This window comes from Salmo salar, chromosome ssa06, assembly GCF_905237065.1.
Source record: "Salmo salar chromosome ssa06, Ssal_v3.1, whole genome shotgun sequence".
In the NCBI taxonomy this organism is placed as follows: domain Eukaryota; kingdom Metazoa; phylum Chordata; class Actinopteri; order Salmoniformes; family Salmonidae; genus Salmo; species Salmo salar.
Window position 1 is genome coordinate 6,038,153 of NC_059447.1, and position 25,627 is coordinate 6,063,779.

General features: G+C 48.5%; 1 protein-coding gene across 1 annotated transcript in view; it reads right to left on the reverse strand.

Annotated features, from left to right (window-relative positions):
* The window catches only part of LOC106606223 (xylosyltransferase 1), a 64,300-nt gene that overhangs the window by 37,868 nt on the left and 805 nt on the right, over positions 1-25,627 (reverse strand). The window contains exon 2 of the mRNA XM_045719648.1: positions 3,413-4,010. Within this exon, the coding sequence (XP_045575604.1) occupies positions 3,413-4,010 (598 nt within the window). The remainder of the gene's footprint in view (positions 1-3,412; positions 4,011-25,627) is intronic.

The window sequence follows — 25,627 nt, forward strand, 5'->3', positions numbered from 1 at the left end:
TTCTATTCATTGTATTACAGGGCTGTGACGGTCATGGTACTTTGGATGATGGTAATTGGCCAGCCAAATGGCCACGGTCACTGTAATAACCATTTGAAATAGCATTTATTTCTTATATCTACACTGAACAAAAATATAAAGACAACATGGAAAGTGTTTCATGAGCTGAAGTAAAAGATCCCAGAAACGTTCCGTACGCACAAAAAGCTTATTTCTCTCAAATTTTGTGCAAAAATTGAAAGACAGAGGGAGTGAAAGAGTACTTGTCACCGTGGAGACAGAAGTCAGGACTCTCCCGAGGGTTCTGTTTATGCTGTTCTGTGAAGGGAGCAGTACACAGCGTTGTACGACATCTTCAGTTTCTTGGCAATTTCTCGCATGGAATACCCTTCATTTCTCAGAACAAGAATAGACTGACGAGTTTCAGAAGAAAGTTATTTGTTTCTGGACATTTTGAGCCTGTAATCGAACCCACAAATGCTGATGCTCCAGATACTCAACATAATTGCAAAAGGGTTTTCTAATGATCAATTAGCCTTTTAAAATGATAAACTTGGATTAGCTAACACAACGTGCCATTGGAACACACGCCTATGCAGATATTGCATTAAAAATCAGCTGTTTCTAGCTACAACAGTCATTTACAACATTTATTTAACTAGGCAAGTCAGTTAAGAACAAATTCATATTTACAATGACGGCCTATGAACAGTGGGTTAACTGCCTTGTTCAGGTGCAGAATGACAGATTATTACCTTGTCAGCTCGGGGATTTGATCTTGCAACCTTTCGGTTACTAGTCCAACGCTCTAACCACATTAACAATGTCTACACTGTATTTCTGATCAATTTGGTGTTATTTTAATGGACCAAAAAAAACCTTTGCTTTCAAAAACAAGGACATTTCTAAGTGACCCCAAACTTTTGAACGGTAATGTACTTTTTGATTGTACATGTTATATCTTGTAATAACTCATTATTGTTTCCAGGTAATGTATCACTAGGCCTTTCTAGTACAGTAACTTCAGAAAGTATTCACACCCCTTGACTCTTACCACATGTTGTTGTGTTACAGCCTGAATATAAAATGTATTAAATAGAGATTTTGTGTCACTGATCTACGCACAACACCCCCATCATGTCAAAGTGGAATTATGTTTTTAGAAATGTTTTATATATTTATTAAAAATGAAAAGCTGAAATGTCTTGAGTCAATAAGTATTCAAGCCTTTTGTTCTGGCAAACCTACATCAGTTCAGGAGTAAAAATGTGCTTAACAAGTCACATAATAAGTTACATGGACTCAGTCTGTGTGTAATAATAGTGGTTAACATGATTTTTAAATGACCACCTCATCTCTGTACCCCACACATACAATTATCTACAATTCTAATCAGAATCAGAATCCCATGCTCTAAGTATAAAAGCAAAGCTTGCTTTTATATAATAAAAAGCTTGAAAGGTAGTGGAATGGGGTAATGTCTTAGTGTGGGGTGGGAGGAATGCAATACACTCCCTTGTACGCGGTACAAATCACACTATTGTCAGAGCACCTCCTGGAAGAATATGAATCAGGCTGTTTGAGAAGGTTTGATTCCTAAGCAACCTGCCTACACATTGTTGGAAGAACAATACACCAATATAGCTGCTGTAGTAGGTCAAAGCTTTGTGCTGGAAAACCTTGGTAGTGCATGCATGAAGTACGCATTGTGAATTTCCTTTCTTTTTCGGGTTCAGACCAATGCCTACTTCTCACTTAAAAGAATATAGATACACTGAGTGTACAAAACATTAGGAACACCTCTCTAATATTGAGTTGCACCCCCGTTTGCCCTCAGAATAGCCTCAATTCATCAGGACATGGACTCTACAAGGTGTTGAAAGCGTTCCACAGGGATGCTGGCCCATGTGGACTCCAATGCTTCCCACAGTGTGTCAAGTTGGCTGGATGTCCTTTGGGTGGTGGACCATTCTTGATACACACAGGAAACTGTTGAGCGTGAAAACCCAGCAGCGTTGCAGTTCTTGACACAAATTGGTGCGCCTGGCACCTACTACCATACCCCGTTCAAAGTCACTTAAATATTTTGTCTTGCCCATTCACCCTCTGAATGGCACACATACACAATCCATGTCTCAATTGTCTCAAGGCTTAAAACTCATTCTTTAACCTGTCTCATCTACACTGATTGAAGTGGATTTAACAAGTGACATCAATAAGGGATCATAGCTTTGACCTGGATTCATTCCTAATGTTTTGTCCACTCAGTGTATATCCCCATTGTAAAAGGTACATTCCCCGGGTGATCAACCTCTACTCCAGAGTTTTATGTTTATTGCTCGGATATTGTCTATTCTGTTTGACGTCTGTGTGGACTTGTGTCTGTGTTCTGTTTGTCTGTTGTCTATTACTGGTCAGCACCTTCTCACTAAGGCAGCACCTTCTCACTAAGGCAGCACCTTCTCACTAAGGCAGCCCCTTCTCACTGAGGCAGCCCCTTCTCACTAAGGCAGCCCCTTCTCACTGAGGCAGCCCCTTCTCACTGAGGCAGCACCTTCTCACTAAGGCAGCACCTTCTCACTAAGGCAGCATCTTCTCACTGAGGCAGCCCCTTCTCACTAAGGCAGCCCCTTCTCACTGAGGCAGCCCCTTCTCACTGAGGCAGCCCCTTCTCACTGAGGCATCACCTTCTCACTGAGGCAGCCCCTTCTCACTGAGGCATCACCTTCTCACTGAAGCAGCCCCTTCTCACTGAGGCAGCCCCTTCTCACTGAGGCAGCCCCTTCTCACTGAGGCAGCCCCTTCTCACTGAGGCATCACCTTCTCACTGAGGCAGCACCTTCTCACTGAGGCAGCCCCTTCTCACTAAGGCAGCACCTTCTCACTGAGGCAGCACCTTCTCACTGAGGCAGCCCCTTCTCACTAAGGCAGCCCCTTCTCACTGAGGCAGCACCTTCTCACTGAGGCAGCCCCTTCTCACTAAGGCAGCACCTTCTCACTAAGACAGCACCTTCTCACTGAGGCAGCCCCTTCTCACTAAGGCAGCCCCTTCTCACTGAGGCAGCCCCTTCTCACTGAGGCAGCCCCTTCTCACTGAGGCATCACCTTCTCACTGAGGCAGCCCCTTCTCACTGAGGCAGCCCCTTCTCACTGAGGCATCACCTTCTCACTGAGGCATCACCTTCTCACTGAGGCATCACCTTCTCACTGAGGCATCACCTTCTCACTGAGGCAGCCCCTTCTCACTAAGGCAGCACCTTCTCACTAAGGCAGCACCTTCTCACTAAGGCACATTCCCGGTGTACTTGGGGAATAGGTGATTATGATATAGTGCACTACTTTTCACCAGGAGCCGTAGGTCTCTATATAGGTAATATGGTGCCATTTGGGATGCATTCACTATGAGACTCACCTTCTATGGTGCAGTATCGAGGGACGGTCTCCGGCATCAGTGTCCTCTCCTTGTGTCTGCAGTACACCTCAGCTATCTGCTGACGACACTCCCTGGTCTTGGCTCTTGACAGAGCCGAGATGGCCTCCTTCCCACTGATCTCACACTGGTCCTTCTCCCTCCGCTGCCCCCGCACAGGAGCCGCAGTCACCAACTTCCTGGGTTGGTGATGTCGCTGATGCTGATTGGATGTTTTGATGGAGGGAGAGGGGGAAGGTCTAGCGGGTTTAGTGGACAGCTGGGAGGGAGGTTTGGGTCGTTTGTATGCGTGGCTATCTTTAAGTCCCACTCCTCTGGGCTGCTGTGGAGAAAGAGTGTACTGCTGAATAACCTCGTTGACCTCATTGGGCAAGGCCTTTCCCAGAATGCCTTGCCTTAGGGCCTTGTCCGGTTTGTGTTTGGCGGCGTTTCCTGCCATTCGCTGGCGCTGAGACAGTGACTGCGCCCCGAGGTTGCTGTTGGTGTCAACAAAAGTGTCAAAGTCTTTGGGGACCGAGTTCTCATTGTTGTTACTATCCAGGAGGACTTTCTCCTTGGGCCGCCAGGAGTGGTAGCCCTCCTGGAGGAGAGAGAGAGAAGGAGTAAGGGGAGGGAGAGGGGAGGGGAGAGAGGGGGAGGAGGGAGAGAGAGAGTCAGTCAGTGTAACAATAGGAAAAGAGAGTATACAGAGTTCTGTAGGACAGAGACACAGAGAGAATGAGCACTGCACACAGCCCTATCCCATCTGGACAAGAGGAATGCCTATGTGAGAATGCTGTTCATTGACTACAGCTCAGCATTCAACACCATAGTACCCTCCAAGCTCATCATTAAGCTTGAGGCCCTGGGTCTCAACCCCGCCCTGTGCAATTGGGTTCTGGACTTCCTGACGGGCCGCCCCCAGGTGGTGAAGGTAGGAAACAACATCTCCACTTTGCTGATCCTCAACACTGAGGCCCTATTAGGGTACTTGCTCAGCTCCCTCCTGTACTCCCTGTTCACCCACGACTCCGTGGCCATGCACGCCTCCCACTGTGAGGGGTTCAGATCACAGACAGGCAATAATATTAAAAAGTATTTAGATAAAGAATTTAAACAACTGTAGAAAAAAACAAAAAAACAGCAAATCAACAGTAAATAATTTTATGAAATAAGAAGTGTTGTTCTGTCTCTCCCCTCTCCCTCCCCCTGGCTGTCTGTCTGTCCCCTCTCCCTGGCTGTCTGTCTGTCCCGTCTCCCCACTCCCTGGCTGTCTGTCTCTCCCCTCTCCCTCCCCCTGGCTGTCTGTCTGTCCCCTCTCCCTGGCTGTCTGTCTGTCCCGTCTCCCCTCTCCCTGGCTGTCTGTCTGTCCCCTCTCCCTGGCTGTCTGTCTGTCCCCTCTCCCTGGCTGTCTGTCTGTCCCCTCTCCCTGGCTGTCTGTCTGTCCCCTCTCCCTGGCTGTCTGTCTGTCCCCTCTCCCTGGCTGTCTGTCTGTCCCGTCTCCCCTCTCCCTGGCTGTCTGTCTGTCCCGTCTCCCCTCTCCCTGGCTGTCTGTCTGTCCCGTCTCCCCTCTCCCTGGCTGTCTGTCTGTCCCGTCTCCCCTCTCCCTGGCTGGCTGTCTGTCCCGTCTCCCCTCTCCCTGGCTGTCTGTCTGTCCCGTCTCCCCTCTCCCTGGCTGGCTGTCTGTCTGTCCCGTCTCCCCTCTCCCTGGCTGTCTGTCTGTCTGTCCCGTCTCCCCTCTCCCTGGCTGTCTGTCTGTCCCGTCTCCCCTCTCCCTGGCTGTCTGTCTGTCCCGTCTCCCCTCTCCCTGGCTGTCTGTCTGTCCCCTCACCCTCCCCCTGGCTGTCTGTCCCGTCTCCCTGGCTGTCTGTCTGTCCCGTCTCCCTGTCTGTCTGTCCCGTCTCCCTGGCTGTCTGTCTGTCCCGTCTCCCCTCCCCTGGCTGTCTGTCTGTCTGTCCCGTCTCCCTGTCTGTCTGTCCTGTCTCCCTGGCTGTCTGTCTGTCCCGTCTCCCCTCCCCCTGGCTGTCTGTCTGTCCCGTCTCCCTCTCCCTGGATGTCTGTCTGTCTGTCCCGTCTCCCCTCTCCCTCCCCCTGGCTGTCTGTCTGTCCCGTCTCCCTCTCCCTGGCTGTCTGTCTGTCTGTCCCGTCTCCCTCTCCCTGGCTGTCTGTCTGTCCCGTCTCCCGTCTCCCGTCTCCCCTCTCCCTTCTCTTTAGGTGCCCCCCATTCCTACTCCCCCCTCTCCCTGGCTGTCTGTCCCGTCTCCCCTCTCCCTGTCTGTCTGTCCCGTCTCCCCTCTCCCTGTCTGTCTGTCCCGTCTCCCCTCTCCCTGTCTGTCTGTCCCGTCTCCCCTCTCCCTGTCTGTCTGTCCCGTCTCCCCTCTCCCTGGCTGTCTGTCTGTCTGTCCCGTCTCCCCTCTCCCTGGCTGTCTGTCTGTCTGTCCCGTCTCCCTCTCCCTGGCTGTCTGTCTGTCTGTCCCGTCTCCCCTCTCCCTGGCTGTCTGTCTGTCTGTCCCGTCTCCCCTCTCCCTGGCTGTCTGTCTGTCCCGTCTCCCCTCTCCCTGGCTGGCTGTCTGTCTGTCCCGTCTCCCCTCTCCCTGGCTGTCTGTCTGTCCCGTCTCCCCTCTCCCTGGCTGTCTGTCTGTCCCGTCTCCCCTCTCCCTGGCTGTCTGTCTGTCCCGTCTCCCTCTCCCTGGCTGTCTGTCTGTCCCGTCTCCCCTCTCCCTGGCTGTCTGTCTGTCCCGTCTCCCCTCCCCCTGGCTGTCTGTCTGTCTGTCCCGTCTCCCTGTCTGTCTGTCCCGTCTCCCTGGCTGTCTGTCTGTCCCGTCTCCCCTCCCCTGGCTGTCTGTCTGTCCCGTCTCCCTCTCCCTGGATGTCTGTCTGTCTGTCCCGTCTCCCCTCTCCCTCCCCTGGCTGTCTGTCTGTCCCGTCTCCCTCCCCTGGCTGTCTGTCTGTCCCGTCTCCCTCCCCTGGCTGTCTGTCTGTCCCGTCTCCCTCCCCTGGCTGTCTGTCTGTCCCGTCTCCCTCTCCCTGGCTGTCTGTCTGTCCCGTCTCCCCTCTCCCTGGCTGTCTGTCTGTCCCGTCTCCCCTCCCCCTGGCTGTCTGTCTGTCTGTCCCGTCTCCCTGTCTGTCTGTCCCGTCTCCCTGGCTGTCTGTCTGTCCCGTCTCCCCTCCCCCTGGCTGTCTGTCTGTCCCGTCTCCCTCTCCCTGGATGTCTGTCTGTCTGTCCCGTCTCCCCTCTCCCTCCCCCTGGCTGTCTGTCTGTCCCGTCTCCCTCCCCCTGGCTGTCTGTCTGTCCCGTCTCCCTCTCCCTGGCTGTCTGTCTGTCTGTCCCGTCTCCCACTCCCTGGCTGTCTGTCTGTCTGTCCCGTCTCCCTCTCCCTGGCTGTCTGTCTGTCCCGTCTCCCGTCTCCCGTCTCCCGTCTCCCTCTCCCTTCTCTTTAGGTGCCCCCCATTCCTACTCCCCCTCTCCCTGGCTGTCTGTCCCGTCTCCCCTCTCCCTGTCTGTCTGTCCCGTCTCCCGTCTCCCTGTCTGTCTGTCCCGTCTCCCCTCTCCCTGTCTGTCTGTCCCGTCTCCCCTCTCCCTGTCTGTCTGTCCCGTCTCCCCTCTCCCTGGCTGTCTGTCTGTCTGTCCCGTCTCCCCTCTCCCTGGCTGTCTGTCTGTCTGTCCCGTCTCCCCTCTCCCTGGCTGTCTGTCTGTCTGTCCCGTCTCCCCTCTCCCTGGCTGTCTGTCTGTCTGTCCCGTCTCCCCTCTCCCTGGCTGTCTGTCTGTCCCGTCTCCCCTCTCCCTGGCTGTCTGTCTGTCCCGTCTCCCCTCTCCCTGGCTGTCTGTCTGTCCCGTCTCCCCTCTCCCTGGCTGGCTGTCTGTCTGTCCCGTCTCCCCTCTCCCTGGCTGTCTGTCTGTCCCGTCTCCCCTCTCCCTGGCTGTCTGTCTGTCCCGTCTCCCTCTCCCTGGCTGTCTGTCTGTCCCGTCTCCCTCCCCCTTCTCTTTAGGTGCCCCCCATTCCTACTCCCCCCTCTCCCTGGCTGTCTGTCTGTCTCTCCCGTCTCCCCTCTCCCTCCCCCTTCTCTTTAGGTGCCCCCCATTCCTACTCCCCCCTCTCCCTGGCTGTCTGTCTGTCTGTCCCGTCTCCCTCTCCCTCCCCCTTCTCTTTAGGTGCCCCCCATTCCTACTCCCCCCTCTCCCTGGCTGTCTGTCTGTCTGTCCCGTCTCCCCTCTCCCTCCCCTTCTCTTTAGGTGCCCCCCATTCCTACTCCCCCTCTCCCTGGCTGTCTGTCTGTCTGTCCCGTCTCCCTCTCCCTCCCCCCTTCTCTTTAGGTGCCCCCCATTCCTACTCCCCCCTCTCCCTGGCTGTCTGTCTGTCTGTCCCGTCTCCCCTCTCCCTCCCCCTTCTCTTTAGGTGCCCCCCATTCCTACTCCCCCCTCTCCCTGGCTGTCTGTCTGTCTGTCCCGTCTCCCCTCTCCCTCCCCCTTCTCTTTAGGTGCCCCCCATTCCTACTCCCCCCTCTCCCTGGCTGTCTGTCTGTCTGTCCCGTCTCCCCTCTCCCTCCCCTTCTCTTTAGGTGCCCCCCATTCCTACTCCCCCCTCTCCCTGGCTGTCTGTCTGTTTGTCCCGTCTCCCACTCCCTGGCTGTCTGTCTGTCCCGTCTCCCACTCCCTGGCTGTCTGTCTGTCCCGTCTCCCTCTCCCTGGCTGTCTGTCTGTCCCGTCTCCCGTCTCCCGTCTCCGTCTCCCCTCTCCCTTCTCTTTAGGTGCCCCCATTCCTACTCCCCCCTCTCCCTGGCTGTCTGTCCCGTCTCCCCTCTCCCTGTCTGTCTGTCCCGTCTCCCGTCTCCCTGTCTGTCTGTCCCGTCTCCCCTCTCCCTGTCTGTCTGTCCCGTCTCCCCTCTCCCTGTCTGTCTGTCCCGTCTCCCCTCTCCCTGGCTGTCTGTCTGTCTGTCCCGTCTCCCCTCTCCCTGGCTGTCTGTCTGTCTGTCCCGTCTCCCCTCTCCCTGGCTGTCTGTCTGTCTGTCCCGTCTCCCCTCTCCCTGGCTGTCTGTCTGTCTGTCCCGTCTCCCCTCTCCCTGGCTGTCTGTCTGTCCCGTCTCCCCTCTCCCTGGCTGTCTGTCTGTCCCGTCTCCCCTCTCCCTGGCTGTCTGTCTGTCCCGTCTCCCCTCTCCCTGGCTGGCTGTCTGTCTGTCCCGTCTCCCCTCTCCCTGGCTGTCTGTCTGTCCCGTCTCCCCTCTCCCTGGCTGTCTGTCTGTCCCGTCTCCCTCTCCCTGGCTGTCTGTCTGTCCCGTCTCCCTCCCCCTTCTCTTTAGGTGCCCCCCATTCCTACTCCCCCCTCTCCCTGGCTGTCTGTCTGTCTCTCCCGTCTCCCCTCTCCCTCCCCCTTCTCTTTAGGTGCCCCCCATTCCTACTCCCCCCTCTCCCTGGCTGTCTGTCTGTCTGTCCCGTCTCCCCTCTCCCTCCCCCTTCTCTTTAGGTGCCCCCCCATTCCTACTCCCCCCTCTCCCTGGCTGTCTGTCTGTCTGTCCCGTCTCCCCTCTCCCTCCCCCTTCTCTTTAGGTGCCCCCCATTCCTACTCCCCCTCTCCCTGGCTGTCTGTCTGTCTGTCCCGTCTCCCCTCTCCCTCCCCCTTCTCTTTAGGTGCCCCCCATTCCTACTCCCCCCTCACCCTGGCTGTCTGTCTGTCTGTTTTGCTGACTGGCTGGCAGGCAGGCTGTCTGTCGGTCTGTCTGTCAGCTTGGCTGGCTGGCTGTTTGTCTATCTGCTTGGCTGTCTATCTGTTTGGCTGGCAGGCTGTCTGTCTGTCTGCTTGGCTGGCGTGCTGTCTGCTTGGCTGGTTGGCTGTCTGCCTGCTTGTCTGGCTTTCTGTCTGCCTGCTTGGCTGGCTGTCTACCTGCTTGTCTGTCTGTCTGCTTGTCTGTCTGTCTGCTTGGCTGTCTGTCAGCTTGGCTGGCTGGCTGTTTGTCTATCTGCTTGGCTGTCTATCTGTTTGGCTGGCAGGCTGTCTGTCTGTCTGCTTGGCTGTCTATCTGTTTGGCTGGCAGGCTGAGGAATATCAATCTAGTTCTGTACTTAGGAATGAAAGGTTCCCTCTGCCCACAAATATACATGCATTTTTTTATTTTTCCTTTATTTAACTAGGCAAGCTAGTTAAGAACAAATTCTTATTTACAGTGCCTTGCGAAAGTATTCGGCCCCCTTGAACTTTTCGACCTTTTGCCACATTTCAGGCTTCAAACATAAAGATATAAAACTGTAATTTTTTGTGAAGAATCAACAACAAGTGGGACACAATTATGAAGTGGAACGAAATTTATTGGATATTTCAAACTTTTTTAACAAATAAAAAACTGAAAAATTGGGCGTGCAAAATTATTCAGCCCCTTTACTTTCAGTGCAGCAAACTCTCTCCAGAAGTTCAGTGAGGATCTCTGAATGATCCAATGTTGACCTAAATGACTAATGATGATAAATAGAATCTTACCTGCTACAATCATATCACACACACACACGGACACGGATACACACACACACACACACACACACACACACACACACACACACACACACACACACACACACACACACACACACACACACACACACACACACACACACACACACACACACACACACACACACACACACACACACACACACACACACACACACGGATACACAGACACACACACAAATGGGGGCAACTCAATATTAGGAAGGTGTCTGTCACGTCCTGGCCAGTATATAAGGTTAATTGTTTTGTAGTTTGGTCAGGGCGTGGCAGGGGGTATTTGTTTTCTGTGGTTCGGGGTGGTGTGTTTTGTGTAAAGGGTGTTTGATTTAGTAATTCCGGGTTTTGGTTTATGTTTAGTATTCTATGGTTAGTCTAGGTTGTGTGTTTCTATGTTTGGTTGATTGGGGTTGGGACTCTCAGTTGAAGGCAGGTGTTGTCTATCTGCCTTTGATTGAGAGTTCCATATATTAGGGTGTGTTTGTATGTGTGATTGGTGGGTGATTGTTCTGTGTTTCGCCTTGTGCCTTACCAGACTGTTTTTGTTGATCGTTCGTGTTTTTGTTATTTTGTATGTTCGTTTTGAAAGATAATTAAAAATCAAGATGAGCATTCACGTACCTGCTGCGTTTTGGTCCTCATTCACCGACAACAACCGTGACAGAATCACCCACCACCAAAGGACCAAGCAGCAGAGGAAGGAGCAGACGGAGTTCGAGTTGGACTGGCGGGAGAAGTGGACTTGGGAGGAAGTTCTGGACGGGGCCGGACCCTGGCATCAGGCTGGGGATTATCGACGCCCGCAGTGGGAAATTGAGGCAGCCAAGGCAGAGAGGCGGTGGTACGAGGCCAAGTACGCGCAGAAGGAGAAGCACGAGAGGCACCCCCAAGAAAATTTTGGGGGGGGCACACGGGTAGTTTGGCTAGGCGTAAGAAGAGCCGGAAGCCAGCTACTCGTGGTTATATGGAGGAGCGTATGGGGTGGAGAGCGCTATGTTTCGCTGAGGAGCGCACTATCTCACCCATACGCACGCACAGTCCGGTGCGCGTTATTCCAGCCCCTCGCAGGTGCCGTGCTAGAGCGGGCATCCAGCCTGGTAGGAGGATGCCTGCGCAGCGCATCTGGTCGCCGGTACGCCTCCGAGGACCAGGCTACCCAACTCCCGCTCTACGCACGGCTACCATCAGGCCCCTGCACAGCCCAGTCTGCCCTGTACGAGCACCCCGCTCGTACAGGGCTACTAGTTCCATCCAGCCAAGGCGGGTTGTGCAGGAGGTAAGATCTAGACCGGCTGTGCGCCTCCATAGCCCTGGGTTTCCAGCTCCTGTCTCTCGTGCGGACCCGGAAGTGCGTCAACCCAGTCCGACTCGTCCTGTTCCCGCTCCCCGCACTAGCCTGGAGGTGCGTGTACATAATCTGGTAATCCCAGTACCAGCACCACGCACCAGGCTACAAGTGCGTCAACCCAGCCTCGCCAGTCAACAGTCTTCATCAGAGCTGCCCGCCAGTCAACAGTCATCATCAGAGCTGCCCGCCAGTCAACAGTCATCATCAGAGCTGCCCGCCAGTCAACAGTCATCATCAGAGCTGCCCGCCAGTCAACAGTCATCGTCCGAGCTGCCCGCCAGTCAACAGTCATCGTCAGAGCTGCCCGCCAGTCAACAGTCATCGTCAGAGCTGCCCGCCAGTCAACAGTCATCGTCAGAGCTGCCCGCCAGTCAACAGTCATCGTCAGAGCTGCCCGCCAGTCAACAGTCATCGTCAGAGCTGCCCGCCAGTCAACAGTCATCGTCAGAGCTGCCCGCCAGTCAACAGTCATCGTCAGAGCTGCCCGCCAGTCAACAGTCATCGTCAGAGCTGCCCGCCAGTCAACAGTCGTCAGAGCTGCCCGCCAGTCAACAGTCGTCAGAGCTGCCCGCCAGTCAACAGTCGCCAGAGAGGTCAGACTGCGCTGAACTGCCGGAGTGGCCAGACTGCGCTGAACTGCCGGAGTGGCCAGACTGCGCTGAACTGCCGGAGTGGCCAGACTGCGCTGAACTGCCGGAGTGGCCAGACTGCGCTGAACTGCCGGAGTGGCCAGACTGCGCTGAACTGCCGGAGTGGCCAGACTGCGCTGAACTGCCGGAGTGGCCAGACTGCGCTGAACTGCCGGAGTGGCCAGACTGCGCTGAACTGCCGGAGTGGCCAGACTGCGCTGAACTGCCGGAGTGGCCAGACTGCGCTGAACTGCCGGAGTGGCCAGACTGCGCTGAACTGCCGGAGTGGCCAGACTGCGCTGAACTGCCGGAGTGGCCAGACTGCGCTGAACTGCCGGAGTGGCCAGACTGCGCTGAACTGCCGGAGTGGCCAGACTGCGCTGAACTGCCGGAGTGGCCAGACTGCGCTGAACTGCCGGAGTGGCCAGACTGCGCTGAACTGCCGGAGTGGCCAGACTGCGCTGAACTGCCGGAGTGGCCAGACTGCGCTGAACTGCCGGAGTGGCCAGACTGCCCTGAACTGCCGGAGTGGCCAGACTGCCCTGAACTGCCGGAGTGGCCAGACTGCCCTGAACTGCCGGAGTGGCCAGACTGCCCTGAACTGCCGGAGTGGCCAGACTGCCCTGAACTGCCGGAGTGGCCAGACTGCCCTGAACTGCCGGAGTGGCCAGACTGCCCTGAACTGCCGGAGTGGCCAGACTGCCCTGAACTGCCGGAGTGGCCAGACTGCCCTGAACTGCCGGAGTGGCCAGACTGCCCTGAACTGCCGGAGTGGCCAGACTGCCCTGAACTGCCGGAGTGGCCAGACTGCCCTGAACTGCCGGAGTGGCCAGACTGCCCAGACTGTCCCGAATTGCCAGACTGCCCAGACTGTCCCGAATTGCCAGACTGCCCAGACTGTCCCGAATTGCCAGACTGCCCAGACTGTCCCGAATTGCCAGACTGCCCAGACTGTCCCGAATTGCCAGACTGCCCAGACTGTCCCGAATTGCCAGACTGCCCAGACTCTCCCGAATTGCCAGACTGCCCCGACTGCCCCCCGGCGAAGCCAGAGTGGCCCGACAGCCTGGAACGGCCGGAGCCAGAGCCACCTCCAGAAATAGGTGGGTTGGGGAGGGGGTGTAGCACAGTGCCGTCGTTGACGGCAGCCACCCTCCCTTCCCTCCCTTTAGAAAAGGGGACTTTTTGTTGGTGTTGCTTGGGGTTATTTTTTTGTTAAGGTGCTTCTGGGGTAGCACCTTTAAGGGGGGTACTGTCACGTCCTGGCCAGTATATAAGGTTAATTGTTTTGTAGTTTGGTCAGGGCGTGGCAGGGGGTATTTGTTTTATGTGGTTCGGGGTGGTGTGTTTGTGTAAAGGGTGTTTGATTTAGTAATTCCGGGTTTTGGTTTATGTTTAGTATTCTATGGTTAGTCTAGTGTGTGTGTTTCTATGTTGGGTTGATTGGGGTTGGGACTCTCAGTTGAAGGCAGGTGTTGTCTATCTGCCTTTGATTGAGAGTTCCATATATTAGGGTGTGTTTGTATGTGTGATTGGTGGGTGATTGTTCTGTGTTTCGCCTTGTGCCTTACCAGACTGTTTTTGTTGATCGTTCGTGTTTTTTTGTTATTTTGTATGTTCGTTTTGAAAGATAATTAAAAATCAAGATGAGCATTCACGTACCTGCTGCGTTTTGGTCCTCATTCACCGACAACAACTGTGACAGTGTCCTTAATGTTTTGTACACTCAGTGTATATTACTAAAGTACATTTGAGATCTGATCAAACTGACCAAGCAGAGAGGTTAAAGAAAACGTTAGCTAGCTAGCTGATAGCATCCAGATGAGGCTAATACAGACTCAACTCTGGGTCAAGGTCAAATTGATATTACAATGTGATATTACAACGCTAGATATTACAGAGTGAGAAACTCAAGCTATAGGAAGAGGTTCAAAATAGAGAGGGTGTTATCTCTAGAAGAGCTAACGATTAGAGAGATTTACTATCTCATTGTGACACGCCTGAGAATATAATACAATATGACAAACTCAGAAATAAAATGTTCTGTTGCTATCAGATGTAAATGAGAAACTTCACTTTGTTCTGGGAGAGATTTCTCTGTCTGTCTACCTCTCTCTTTCTCCTCTCTCTCTCTCTCTCTCTCTCTATACTCTGCTGAACTGTACTGTACTGAACTATACTCTACTGTACTGAACTATCCTCTACTGAACTGAACTATCCTCTACTGTACTGAACTATCCTCTACGGAACTATCCTCTACTGTACTAAACTATCCTCTACTGAACTGAACTATCCTCTACGGAACTATCCTCTACAGAACTATCCTCTACGGAACTATCCTCTACAGTACTGAACTATCCTCTACTGTACTAAACTATCCTCTACTGTACTAAACTATCCTCTACTTAACTGAACTAGTCTCTACTGAACTGAACTAGTCTCTACTGAACTGAACTATCCTCTACTACTAAACTATCCTCTACTGTACTGAACTATCCTCTACTGTACTGAACTATCCTCTACTGTACTGAACTATCCTCAACTGAATTGAACTATCCACTACTGTACTAAACTATCCTCTACTGTACTGAACTATCCTCTACTGTACTGAACTATCCTCTACTGAACTGAACTATCCTCTACTGTACTGAACTATCCTATCCTCTACTGAACTGAACTATCCTCTACTGAACTGAACTATCCTCAACTGTACTGAACTATCCTCTACTGAACTATCCTCTACTGTACTGAACTATCCTCTATGGTACTGAACTATCCTCTACTGTACTAAACTATCCTCTACTGTACTGAACTATCCTCTACTGAACTGAACTATCCTCAACTGTACTGAACTATCCTCTACTGAACTATCCTCTACTGTACTGAACTATCCTCTACTGTACTGAACTATCCTCAACTTAACTATCCTCTACTGTACTGAACTATCCTCTACTGAACTGAACTATCCTCTACTGAACTATCCTCTACTGTACTAAACTATCCTCTACTGTACTGAACTATCCTCTACTGTACTGAACTATCCTCTACTGAACTGAACTATCCTCTACTGAACTATCCTCTACTGTACTAAACTATCCTCTACTGTACTAAACTATCCTCTACTGTACTAAACTATCCTCTACTGTACTAAACTATCCTCTACTGAACTGAACTATCCTCTACTGAACTGAACTATCCTCTACTGTAGTGAACTATCCTCTACTGAACTATCCTCTACTGTACTAAACTATCCTCTACTGTACTAAACTATCCTCTACTGTACTAAACTATCCTCTACTGTACTGAACTATCCTCTACTGTACTGAACTATACTGAACCTAACTATACTGAACTGAACTATCCTCTACTGTACTAAACTATCCTCTACTGTACTAAACTATCCTCTACTGTACTGAACTATCCTCTACTGTACTAAACTATCCTCTACTGTACTGAACTATCCTCAACTGTACTAAACTATCCTCTACTGTACTGAACTATCCTCTACTGTACTGAACTATCCTATCCTCTACTGAACTGAACTATCCTCTACTGTACTGAACTATCCTCTACTGTACTGAACTATCCTCTACTGTACTGAACTATCCTCTACTGTACTGAACTATCCTCTACTTCAGTGGTTCCCAACTGTTTTTCAGTTACTGTAACACCAAGTAAATATGGCTCGGTCTGATGAGTCTTCTCAAGTACCCACTGTGGATAGGCCAAGTACCCCTGGTTGGGAAACACTGCTCTACTGTTCTGTACTGTACTGTACCGAACTATACTCTACTATTCTGTTCTCTACTGAACTGTACTGTTCTGTACTCTACTGTTCTGTACTGTACTGTACCGAACTATACTCTACTATTCTGTTCTCTACTGAACTGTACTGTTCTGTACTCTACTGTTCTGTACTCTACTGTTCTGTACTCTACTGAACTCTACTGTTCTGTACTCTACTGTACTCTAGTTGTTCTGTACTCTACTGAACTCTACTGTTCTGTACTCTACTGAACTCTACTGTTCTGTACTCTACTGTACTCTAGTTGTTCTGTACTCTACTGAACTCTACTGTTCTGTACTCTACTGTACTCTACTGCTCTGTACTCTACTGTTCTGTACTCTACTGTACTCTACTGCTCTGTACTCTACTGCTCTGTACTCTACTGAACTCTACTGTTCTGTACTCTACTGTACTCTAGTTGTTCTGTACTCTACTGAACTCTAGCTGTTCTGCACTCTACTGTTCTGTACTCTACTGAACTCTACTGTTCTGTACTCTACTGTTCTGTACTCTACTGTTCTGTACTCTACTGTTCTGTACTCTACTGATCTGTACTCTACTGAACTCTACTGTTCTGTGCTCTACTGTACTCTTCTGCTCTGTACTCTACTGTTCTGAACTTTACTGTTCTGTACTCTTCTGTTCTGTACTCTTCTGTTCTGTACTCTACTGTTCTGTACTCTACTGTACTCTTCTGTTCTGTACTCTACTGTTCTGTACTCTACTGTACTCTACTGCTCTGTACTCTACTGTTCTGTACTCTACTGTACTCTACTGCTCTGTACTCTACTGCTCTGTACTCTACTGAACTCTACTGTTCTGTACTCTACTGTACTCTAGTTGTTCTGTACTCTACTGTTCTGTACTCTACTGAACTCTAGCTGTTCTGCACTCTACTGTTCTGTACTCTACTGTTCTGTACTCTACTGTTCTGTACTCTACTGTTCTGTACTCTACTGTTCTGTACTCTACTGAACTCTACTGTTCTGTGCTCTACTGTACTCTTCTGCTCTGTACTCTACTGTTCTGAACTTTACTGTTCTGTACTCTACTGCTCTGTACTCTACTGCTCTGTACTCTACTGTTCTGTACTCTACTGCTCTGTACTCTACTGAACTCTACTGTTCTGTGCTCTACTGAACTCTACTGTTCTGTGCTCTACTGTACTCTTCTGCTCTGTACTCTACTGTTCTGAACTTTACTGTTCTGTACTCTACTGCTCTGTACTCTACTGTTCTGTACTCTACTGTTCTGTACTCTACTGTACTCTTCTGTTCTGTACTCTTCTGTTCTGTACTCTTCTGTTCTGTACTCTTCTGTTCTGTACTCTACTGTTCTGTACTCTACTGTACTCTTCTGTTCTGTACTCTACTGTCCTGTACTCTACTGTCCTGTACTCTACTGTTCTGTACTCTACTGTACTCTACTGTACTCTTCTGTTCTGTACTCTTCTGTTCTGTACTCTACTGTTCTGTACTCTATTGTACTCTACTGTTCTGTACTCTACTGTACTCTTCTGTTCTGTACTCTACTGTTCTGTACTCTTCTGTTCTGTACTCTACTGTCCTGTACTCTACTGTCCTGTACTCTACTGTTCTGTACTCTACTGTACTCTTCTGTTCTGTACTCTTCTGTTCTGTACTCTACTGTTCTGTACTCTATTGTACTCTACTGTTCTGTACTCTACTGTACTCTTCTGTTCTGTACCCTCTGTTCTGTACTCTACTGTTCTGTACTCTATTGTACTCTACTGTTCTGTACTCTACTGTACTCTTCTGTTCTGTACTCTACTGTTCTGTACTCTTCTGTTCTGTACTCTACTGTTCTGTACTCTTCTGTTCTGTACTCTACTGTTCTGTACTCTACTGTTCTGTACTCTTCTGTTCTGTACTCTACTGTCTCTCTGTACTCTTCTGTTCTGTACTCTATTGTACTCTACTGTACTCTTCTGTTCTGTACTCTTCTGTTCTGTACTCTACTGTACTCTACTGTTCTGTACTCTTCTGTTCTCTACTGTTCTGTACTCTTCTGTTCTGTACTCTACTGTTCTGTACTCTACTTCCTCTGTTCTGTACTCTACTGTTCTGTACTCTACTGTTCTGTACTCTTCTGTTCTGTACTCTATTGTACTCTACTGTACTCTTCTGTTCTGTACTCTTCTGTTCTGTACTCTACTGTACTCTACTGTTCTGTACTCTTCTGTTCTGTACTCTATTGTACTCTACTGTTCTGTACTCTACTGTACTCTTCTGTTCTGTACTCTTCTGTTCTGTACTCTACTGTACTCTTCTGTTCTGTACTCTTCTGTACTCTTCTGTTCTGTACTCTACTGTTCTGTACTCTATTGTACTCTACTGTTCTGTACTCTACTGTACTCTTCTGTTCTGTACTCTTCTGTTCTGTACTCTACTGTACTCTTCTGTTCTGTACTCTACTGTTCTGTACTCTTCTGTTCTGTACTCTACTGTTCTGTACTCTTCTGTTCTGTACTCTTCTGTTCTGTACTCTTCTGTTCTGTACTCTATTGTTCTGTACTCTACTGTTCTGTACTCTTCTGTTCTGTACTCTTCTGTTCTGTACTCTTCTGTTCTGTACTCTTCTGTTCTGTACTCTACTGTTCTGTACTCTATTGTTCTGTACTCTACTGTTCTGTACTCTATTGTTCTGTACTCTTCTGTTCTGTACTCTACTGTTCTGTACTCTATTGTTCTGTACTCTACTGTTCTGTACTCTATTGTTCTGTACTCTTCTGTTCTGTACTCTACTGTTCTGTACTCTATTGTTCTGTACTCTACTGTTCTGTACTCTTCTGTTCTGTACTCTACTGTTCTGTACTCTATTGTTCTGTACTCTACTGTTCTGTACTCTTCTGTTCTGTACTTTAATGTCCAAACTTGTGAAATATAGACGTCTATGATTGGTTCAGATTTGGTCAGGGCCGGACCAACCAAATTTGATCTTGTTTGGTGGCAGAGCTCATTCAAAAACATAACCAGTGTGTAGAATAATACCCAACTATGCAAAGAGGAGCATATTGCATGTTTCTACTATGTTGTACTCATTTAGGATACATCCCCATGAAGAGAACGACATCTATATCCATAATTATGCATTTCTGTAGAGTACAGATCAGGGAGCCATGATGAAATTCCCTTACCAAAATTCTGTTAACGGGTGTAAATCCACTTCACTTACTGCAGATCAATAACTAAAAAGAGAGTTTTTCAAATGTGTCCGTGTGTGTGTGTGTGTGTGTGTGTGTTCCTCAGAGACAGCAGTGAATGAATGTGAGAGTTGTGTTATGGACTAACCAGCTTGGACTAACGTAAACAAATGCTCTGCCTTGCGGTCACCATACCTTCCTATGCTGGGAGGGAACACGTACACACACATACATACATACGCACACACACACATACGCACACATACATACACATACATACACACACACATTCATACACACACACACAAAAACAGAGGTGGCATTATGTGTGTGTGTGTGTGTGTGTGTGTGTGGTGGGTGGGTGGGTGTGTGTGTGTGTGTGTGTGTGTGTGATTGTGTGTGTGACTAATAATAAAATAATAATAATAAAATAATAATTAACCCCTCCACCACCACCCCTCTTTCGGAGGATAAATATCTTTTTTTTTTTTTTTTTACAGCTTTTCTGCTACATATACATACATTTTACATGTACATTTTACATGGCTTTTGGCTTTCCAAATCGCCCAGCACTGCTATTTGTAAGGTTAGTTTTAAGTGCAGTTTTTAACCATTCCTGAACCTGTGACCAGAATCAAGCTACATACAGTGAGGGAAAAAAGTATTTGATCCCCTGCTGATTTTGTACGTTTGCCCACTGACAAAGAAATGATCAGTCTATAATTTTAATGCTAGGTTTATTTGAACAGTGAGAGAGAATAACAACAAAAAAATCCAGAAAAACGCATGTCAAAAATGTTATAAAATGATTTGCATTTTAATGAGGGAAATAAGTATTTGACCCCCTATCAATCAGATAGATTTCTGGCTCCCAGGTGTCTTTTATACAGGTAACGAGCTGAGATTAGGAGCACACTCTTAAAGGGAGTGCTCCTAACCACAGCTTGTTACCTGTAAAAAAAGACACCTGTCCACAGAAGCAATCAATCAATCAGATTCCAAACTCTCCACCATGGCCAAGACCAAAGAGCTCTCCAAGGATGTCAGGGACAAGATTGTAGACCTACACAAGGCTGGAATGGGCTACAAGACCATCGCCAAGCAGCTTGGTGAGAAGGTGACAACATTTGGTGCGATTATTCGCAAATGGAAGAAACACAAAAGAACTGTCAATATCCCTCAGCCTGGGGCTCCATGCAAGAAATCACCTCGTGAAGTTGCAATGATCATGAGAACGGTGAGGAATCAGCCCAGAACTACACGGGAGGATCTTGTCAATGATCTCAAGGCAGCTGGGACCATAGTCACCAAGAAAACAATTGGTAACACACTACGCCGTGAAGGACTGAAATCCTGCAGTGCCCGCAAGGTCCCCCTGCTCAAGAATACATATACATGCCCGTCTACAGTTTGCCAATGAACATCTGAATGATTCAGAGGACAACTAGTGAAAGTGTTGTGGTCAGATGAGACCAAAATGGAGCTCTTTGGCATCAACTCAAATCGCTGTGTTTGGAGGTGGAGGAATGCTGCCTAAGACCCCAAAAACACCATCCCCACCGTCAAACATGGAGGTGGAAACATTATGCTTTGGGGGTGTTTTTCTGCAAAGGGGACAGGACAACTTCACCGCATCAAAGGGACGATGGACGGGGCCATGTACCGTCAAATCTTGGGTGAGAACCTCCTTCCCTCAGCCAGGGAATTGAAAATGGGTCGTGGATGGGTATTCCACCATGACAATGACCCAAAACACACGGCCAAGGCAACAAAGGAGTGGCTCAAGAAGAAGCACATTAAGGTCCTGGAGTGGCCTAGCCAGTCTCCAGACCTTAATCCCATAGAAAATCTGTGGAGGGAGCTGAAGGTTCGAGTTGCCAAACATCAGCCTCGAAACCTTAATGACTTGGAGAAGATCTGCAAAGAGGAGAGGGACAAAATCCCTCCTGAGATGTGTGCAAACCTGGTGGCCAACTACAAGAAACGTCTGACCTCTGTGATTGCCAACAAGGGTTTTGCCACCAAGTACTAAGTCATGTATTGCAGAGGGGTCAAATACTTATTTCCCTCATTAAAATGCAAATCATTTTATAATATTTTTGACATGCGTTTTTCTGGATTTTTTTGTTGTTATTCTGTCTCTCACTGTTCAAATAAACCTACCATTAAAATTATAGACTGATCATTTCTTTGTAAGTGGGCAAACGTACAAAATCAGCAGTGGATCAAATACTTTTTCCCCCCACTGTATATATATATATGGTAACATTGGACAGTATCTATTTATATATATATATATTATGTATATATATATACACTGCTCAAAAAAATAAAGGGAACACTTAAACAACACAATGTAACTCCAAGTCAATCACACTTCTGTGAAATCAAACTGTCCACTTAGGAAGCAACACTGATTGACAATACATTTCACATGCTGTTGTGCAAATGGAATAGACAACAGGTGGAAATTATAGGCAATTAGCAAGACACCCCCAATAAAGGAGTGGTTCTGCAGGTGGGGACCACAGACCACTTCTCAGTTCCTATGCTTTCTGGCTGATGTTTTGGTCACTTTTGAATGCTGCTGGTGCTTTCACTCTAGTGGCAGCATGAGACGGAGTCTACAGCCCACACAAGTGGCTCAGGTAGTGCAGCTCATCCAGGATGGCACATCAATGCAAGCTGTTGCAAGAAGGTTTGCTGTGTCTGTCAGCGTAGTGTCCAGAGCATGGAGGCGCTACCAGGAGACAGGCCAGTACATCAGGAAACGTGGAGGAGGCCGTAGGAGGGCAACAACCCAGCAGCAGGACCGCTACCTCCGCTTTTGTGCAAGGAGGAGCAGGAGAAGCACCGCCAGAGCCCTGCAAAATGACCTCCAGCAGGCCACAAATGTGCATGTGTCTGCTCAAACGGTCAGAAACAGACTCCATGAGGGTGGTATGAGGGCCCGACGTCCACAGGTGGGGGTTGTGCTTACAGCCCAACACCGTGCAGGACGTTTGGCATTTGCCAGAGAACACCAAGATTGGCAAATTCCCCACTGGCGCCCTGTGCTCCTCACAGATGAAAGCAGGTTCACACTGAGCACGTGACAGACGTGACAGAGTCTGGAGACGCCGTGGAGAACATTCTGCTGCCTGCAACATCCTCCAGCATGACCGGTTTGGCGGTGGGTCAGTCATGGTGTGGGGTGGCATTTCTTTGGGGGGCCGCACAGCCCTCCATGTGCTCGCCAGAGGTAGCCTGACTGCCATTAGGTACCGAGATGAGATCCTCAGACCCCTTGTGAGACCATATGCTGGTGCGGTTGGCCCTGGGTTCCTCCTAATGCAAGACAATGCTAGACCTCATGTGGCTGGAGTGTGTCAGCAGTTCCTGCAAGAGGAAGGCATTGATGCTATGGACTGGCCCGCCCGTTCCCCAGACCTGAATCCAATTGAGCACATCTGGGACATCATGTCTCGCTCCATCCACCAACGCCACGTTGCACCACAGACTGTCCAGGAGTTGGCGGATGCTTTAGTCCAGGTCTGGGAGGAGATCCCTCAGGAGACCATCCACCACCTCATCAGGAGCATGCCCAGGTGTTGTAGGGAGGTCATACAGGCACGTGGAGGCCACACACACTACTGAGCCTCATTTTGACTTGTTTTAAGGACATTACATCAAAGTTGGATCAGCCTGTAGTGTGGTTTTCCACTTTAATTTTGAGTGTGACTCCAAATCCAGACCTCCATGGGTTGATAAATTGGATTTCCATTGATTATTTTTGTGTGATTTTGTTGTCAGCACATTCAACTATGTAAAGAAAAAAGTATTTGATTAGATTATTTCATTCATTCAGATCTAGGATGTGTTATTTTAGTGTTCCCTTTATTTTTTTGAGCAGTATATATATACATGGTAATATTGGACAGTATCTAATATAAACATGATAATATTGGACATTATCTATTATCATATGTACATTGGTTTTTGAAACAGCCCTTCAGCAAGCCCCTATTCCCTATATAGTGCACTACTTTTAACCAGGGCCCCTCCCTCTCTCCTTCTCTCTCTCCCACTCCCACCCGCTCTCTCCTCTCTCTCTCCTTCTCTCTCCTCTCTCCCTCTCTCTCTGTTTCCATAGATCACAAGACATGTTACATCTAGTTCAGAGTAATGATGGGATGTAAAAACAGATCAAGGATACAAGTGGCACCACACTTTAACACACTCACACACACACGCACATGCATACACACACAAACACAGGCACCAGAAACCATACACTATAACACATCATCTGGTTCTGATAGATATGGACCAGTAACCATACACTATAACACATCATCTGATAGATATGGACCAGTAACCATACAGTATAACACATCATCTGGTTCTGATAGATATGGACCAGTAACCATACACTATAACACATCATCTGGTTCTGATAGATATGGACCAGTAACCATACACTATAACACATCATCTGGTTCTGATAGATATGGACCAGTAACCATACACTATAACACATCATCTGGTTCTGATAGATATGGACCAGTAACCATACACTATAACACATCATCTGATAGATATGAACCAGTAACCATACAGTATAACACATCATCTGGTTCTGATAGATATGGACCAGTAACCATACACTATAACACATCATCTGGTTCTGATAGATATGGACCAGTAACCATACACTATAACACATCATCTGATAGATATGGACCAGTAACCATACACTATAACACATCATCTGGTTCTGATAGATATGGACCAGTAACCATACACTATAACACATCATCTGGTTCTGATAGATATGGACCAGTAACCATACACTATAACACATCATCTGGTTCTGATAGATATGGACCAGTAACCATACACTATAACACATGATCTGGATAGATATGGACCAGTAACCATACACTATAACACATCATCTGGTTCTGATAGATATGGACCAGTAACCATACACTATAACACATCATCTGGTTCTGATAGATATGGACCAGTAACCATACACTATAACACATCATCTGATAGATATGGACCAGTAACCATACAGTATAACACATCATCTGGTTCTGATAGATATGGACCAGTAACCATACACTATAACACATCATCTGATAGACATGGACCAGTAACCATACACTATAACACGTCATCTGGTTCTGATAGATATGGACCAGTAACCATACACTATAACACATAATCTGATAGATATGGACCAGTAACCATACAGTATAACACGTCATCTGGTTCTGATAGATATGGACCAGTAACCATACACTATAACACATCATCTGGTTCTGATAGATATGGACCAGTAACCATACACTATAACACATCATCTGATAGACATGGACCAGTAACCATACACTATAACACGTCATCTGGTTCTGATAGATATGGACCAGTAACCATACACTATAACACATCATCTGGTTCTGATAGATATGGACCAGTAACCATACACTATAACACATCATCTGGTTCTGATAGATATGGACCAGTAACCATACACTATAACACATCATCTGGTTCTGATAGATATGGACCAGTAACCATACACTATAACACATCATCTGGTTCTGATAGATATGGACCAGTAACCATACACTATAACACATCATCTGGTTCTGATAGATATGGACCAGTAACCATACACTATAACACATCATCTGGTTCTGATAGATATGGACCAGTAACCATACACTATAACACATCATCTGGTTCTGATAGATATGGACCAGTAACCATACAGTATAACACATCATCTGTTTCTGATAGATATGGACCAGTAACCATACACTATAACACATCATCTGGTTCTGATAGATATGGACCAGTAACCATACACTATAACACATCATCTGTCTGATAGATATGGACCAGTAACCATACACTATAACACATCATCTGATAGATATGGACCAGTAACCATACAGTATAACACATCATCTGATAGATATGGACCAGTAACCATACAGTATAACACACCATCTGGTTCTGATAGATATGGACCAGTAACCATACACTATAACACATCATCTGATAGATATGATCCAGTAACCATACACTATAACACATCATCTGGTTCTGATAGATATGGACCAGTAACCATACACTATAACACATCATCTGGTTCTGATAGATATGGACCAGCATGTAATAACGGCATCAGGACGGGTGGAAGAGACAGGAAACGTGTCACAATCCTCTATCATCATCATTCTCTCAACACACTTACACACATACACACACACACACACACACACTCTTTCAACAGTAGCCTGGATATGCACAGGGACATTAAACACTACTTAACAACATGCAGTCTGTTATCAAAGATAGACAAAATAAACGGGAGGAAGACAAGGAGGAGAGGAAAATAAATGGCCGTCAGTTCTCTGGAGTTTGGGACAACTTTTGTATCCTGTGAGAACGATAGAGAGGAAGTTTACACGTGCGCTACTAAATACATACACACGCACAGGCACGCACGTACGCACACACTGTCGGTCTTTCAGACAGACCTCTATCCCTCCTTCTCTCTCTCTTTTCTCTCTAAATTAATCTTTAAACTCCTACCTAAGCCTGTCTGTGGCTATTATCCCACCCACGAGTCTACCACTGTACCAGAGACTGCGCAACACACACACACAGACACACACACACACACACACACATTGATAGCGCCCTACAGTAATAGACAGGCTGGTCACTAGAAAACTGCCACAGGTCAGACGTAAAAGCAGCGTAAGAGCGCGTTACCAATAGAAACCAACTCTACA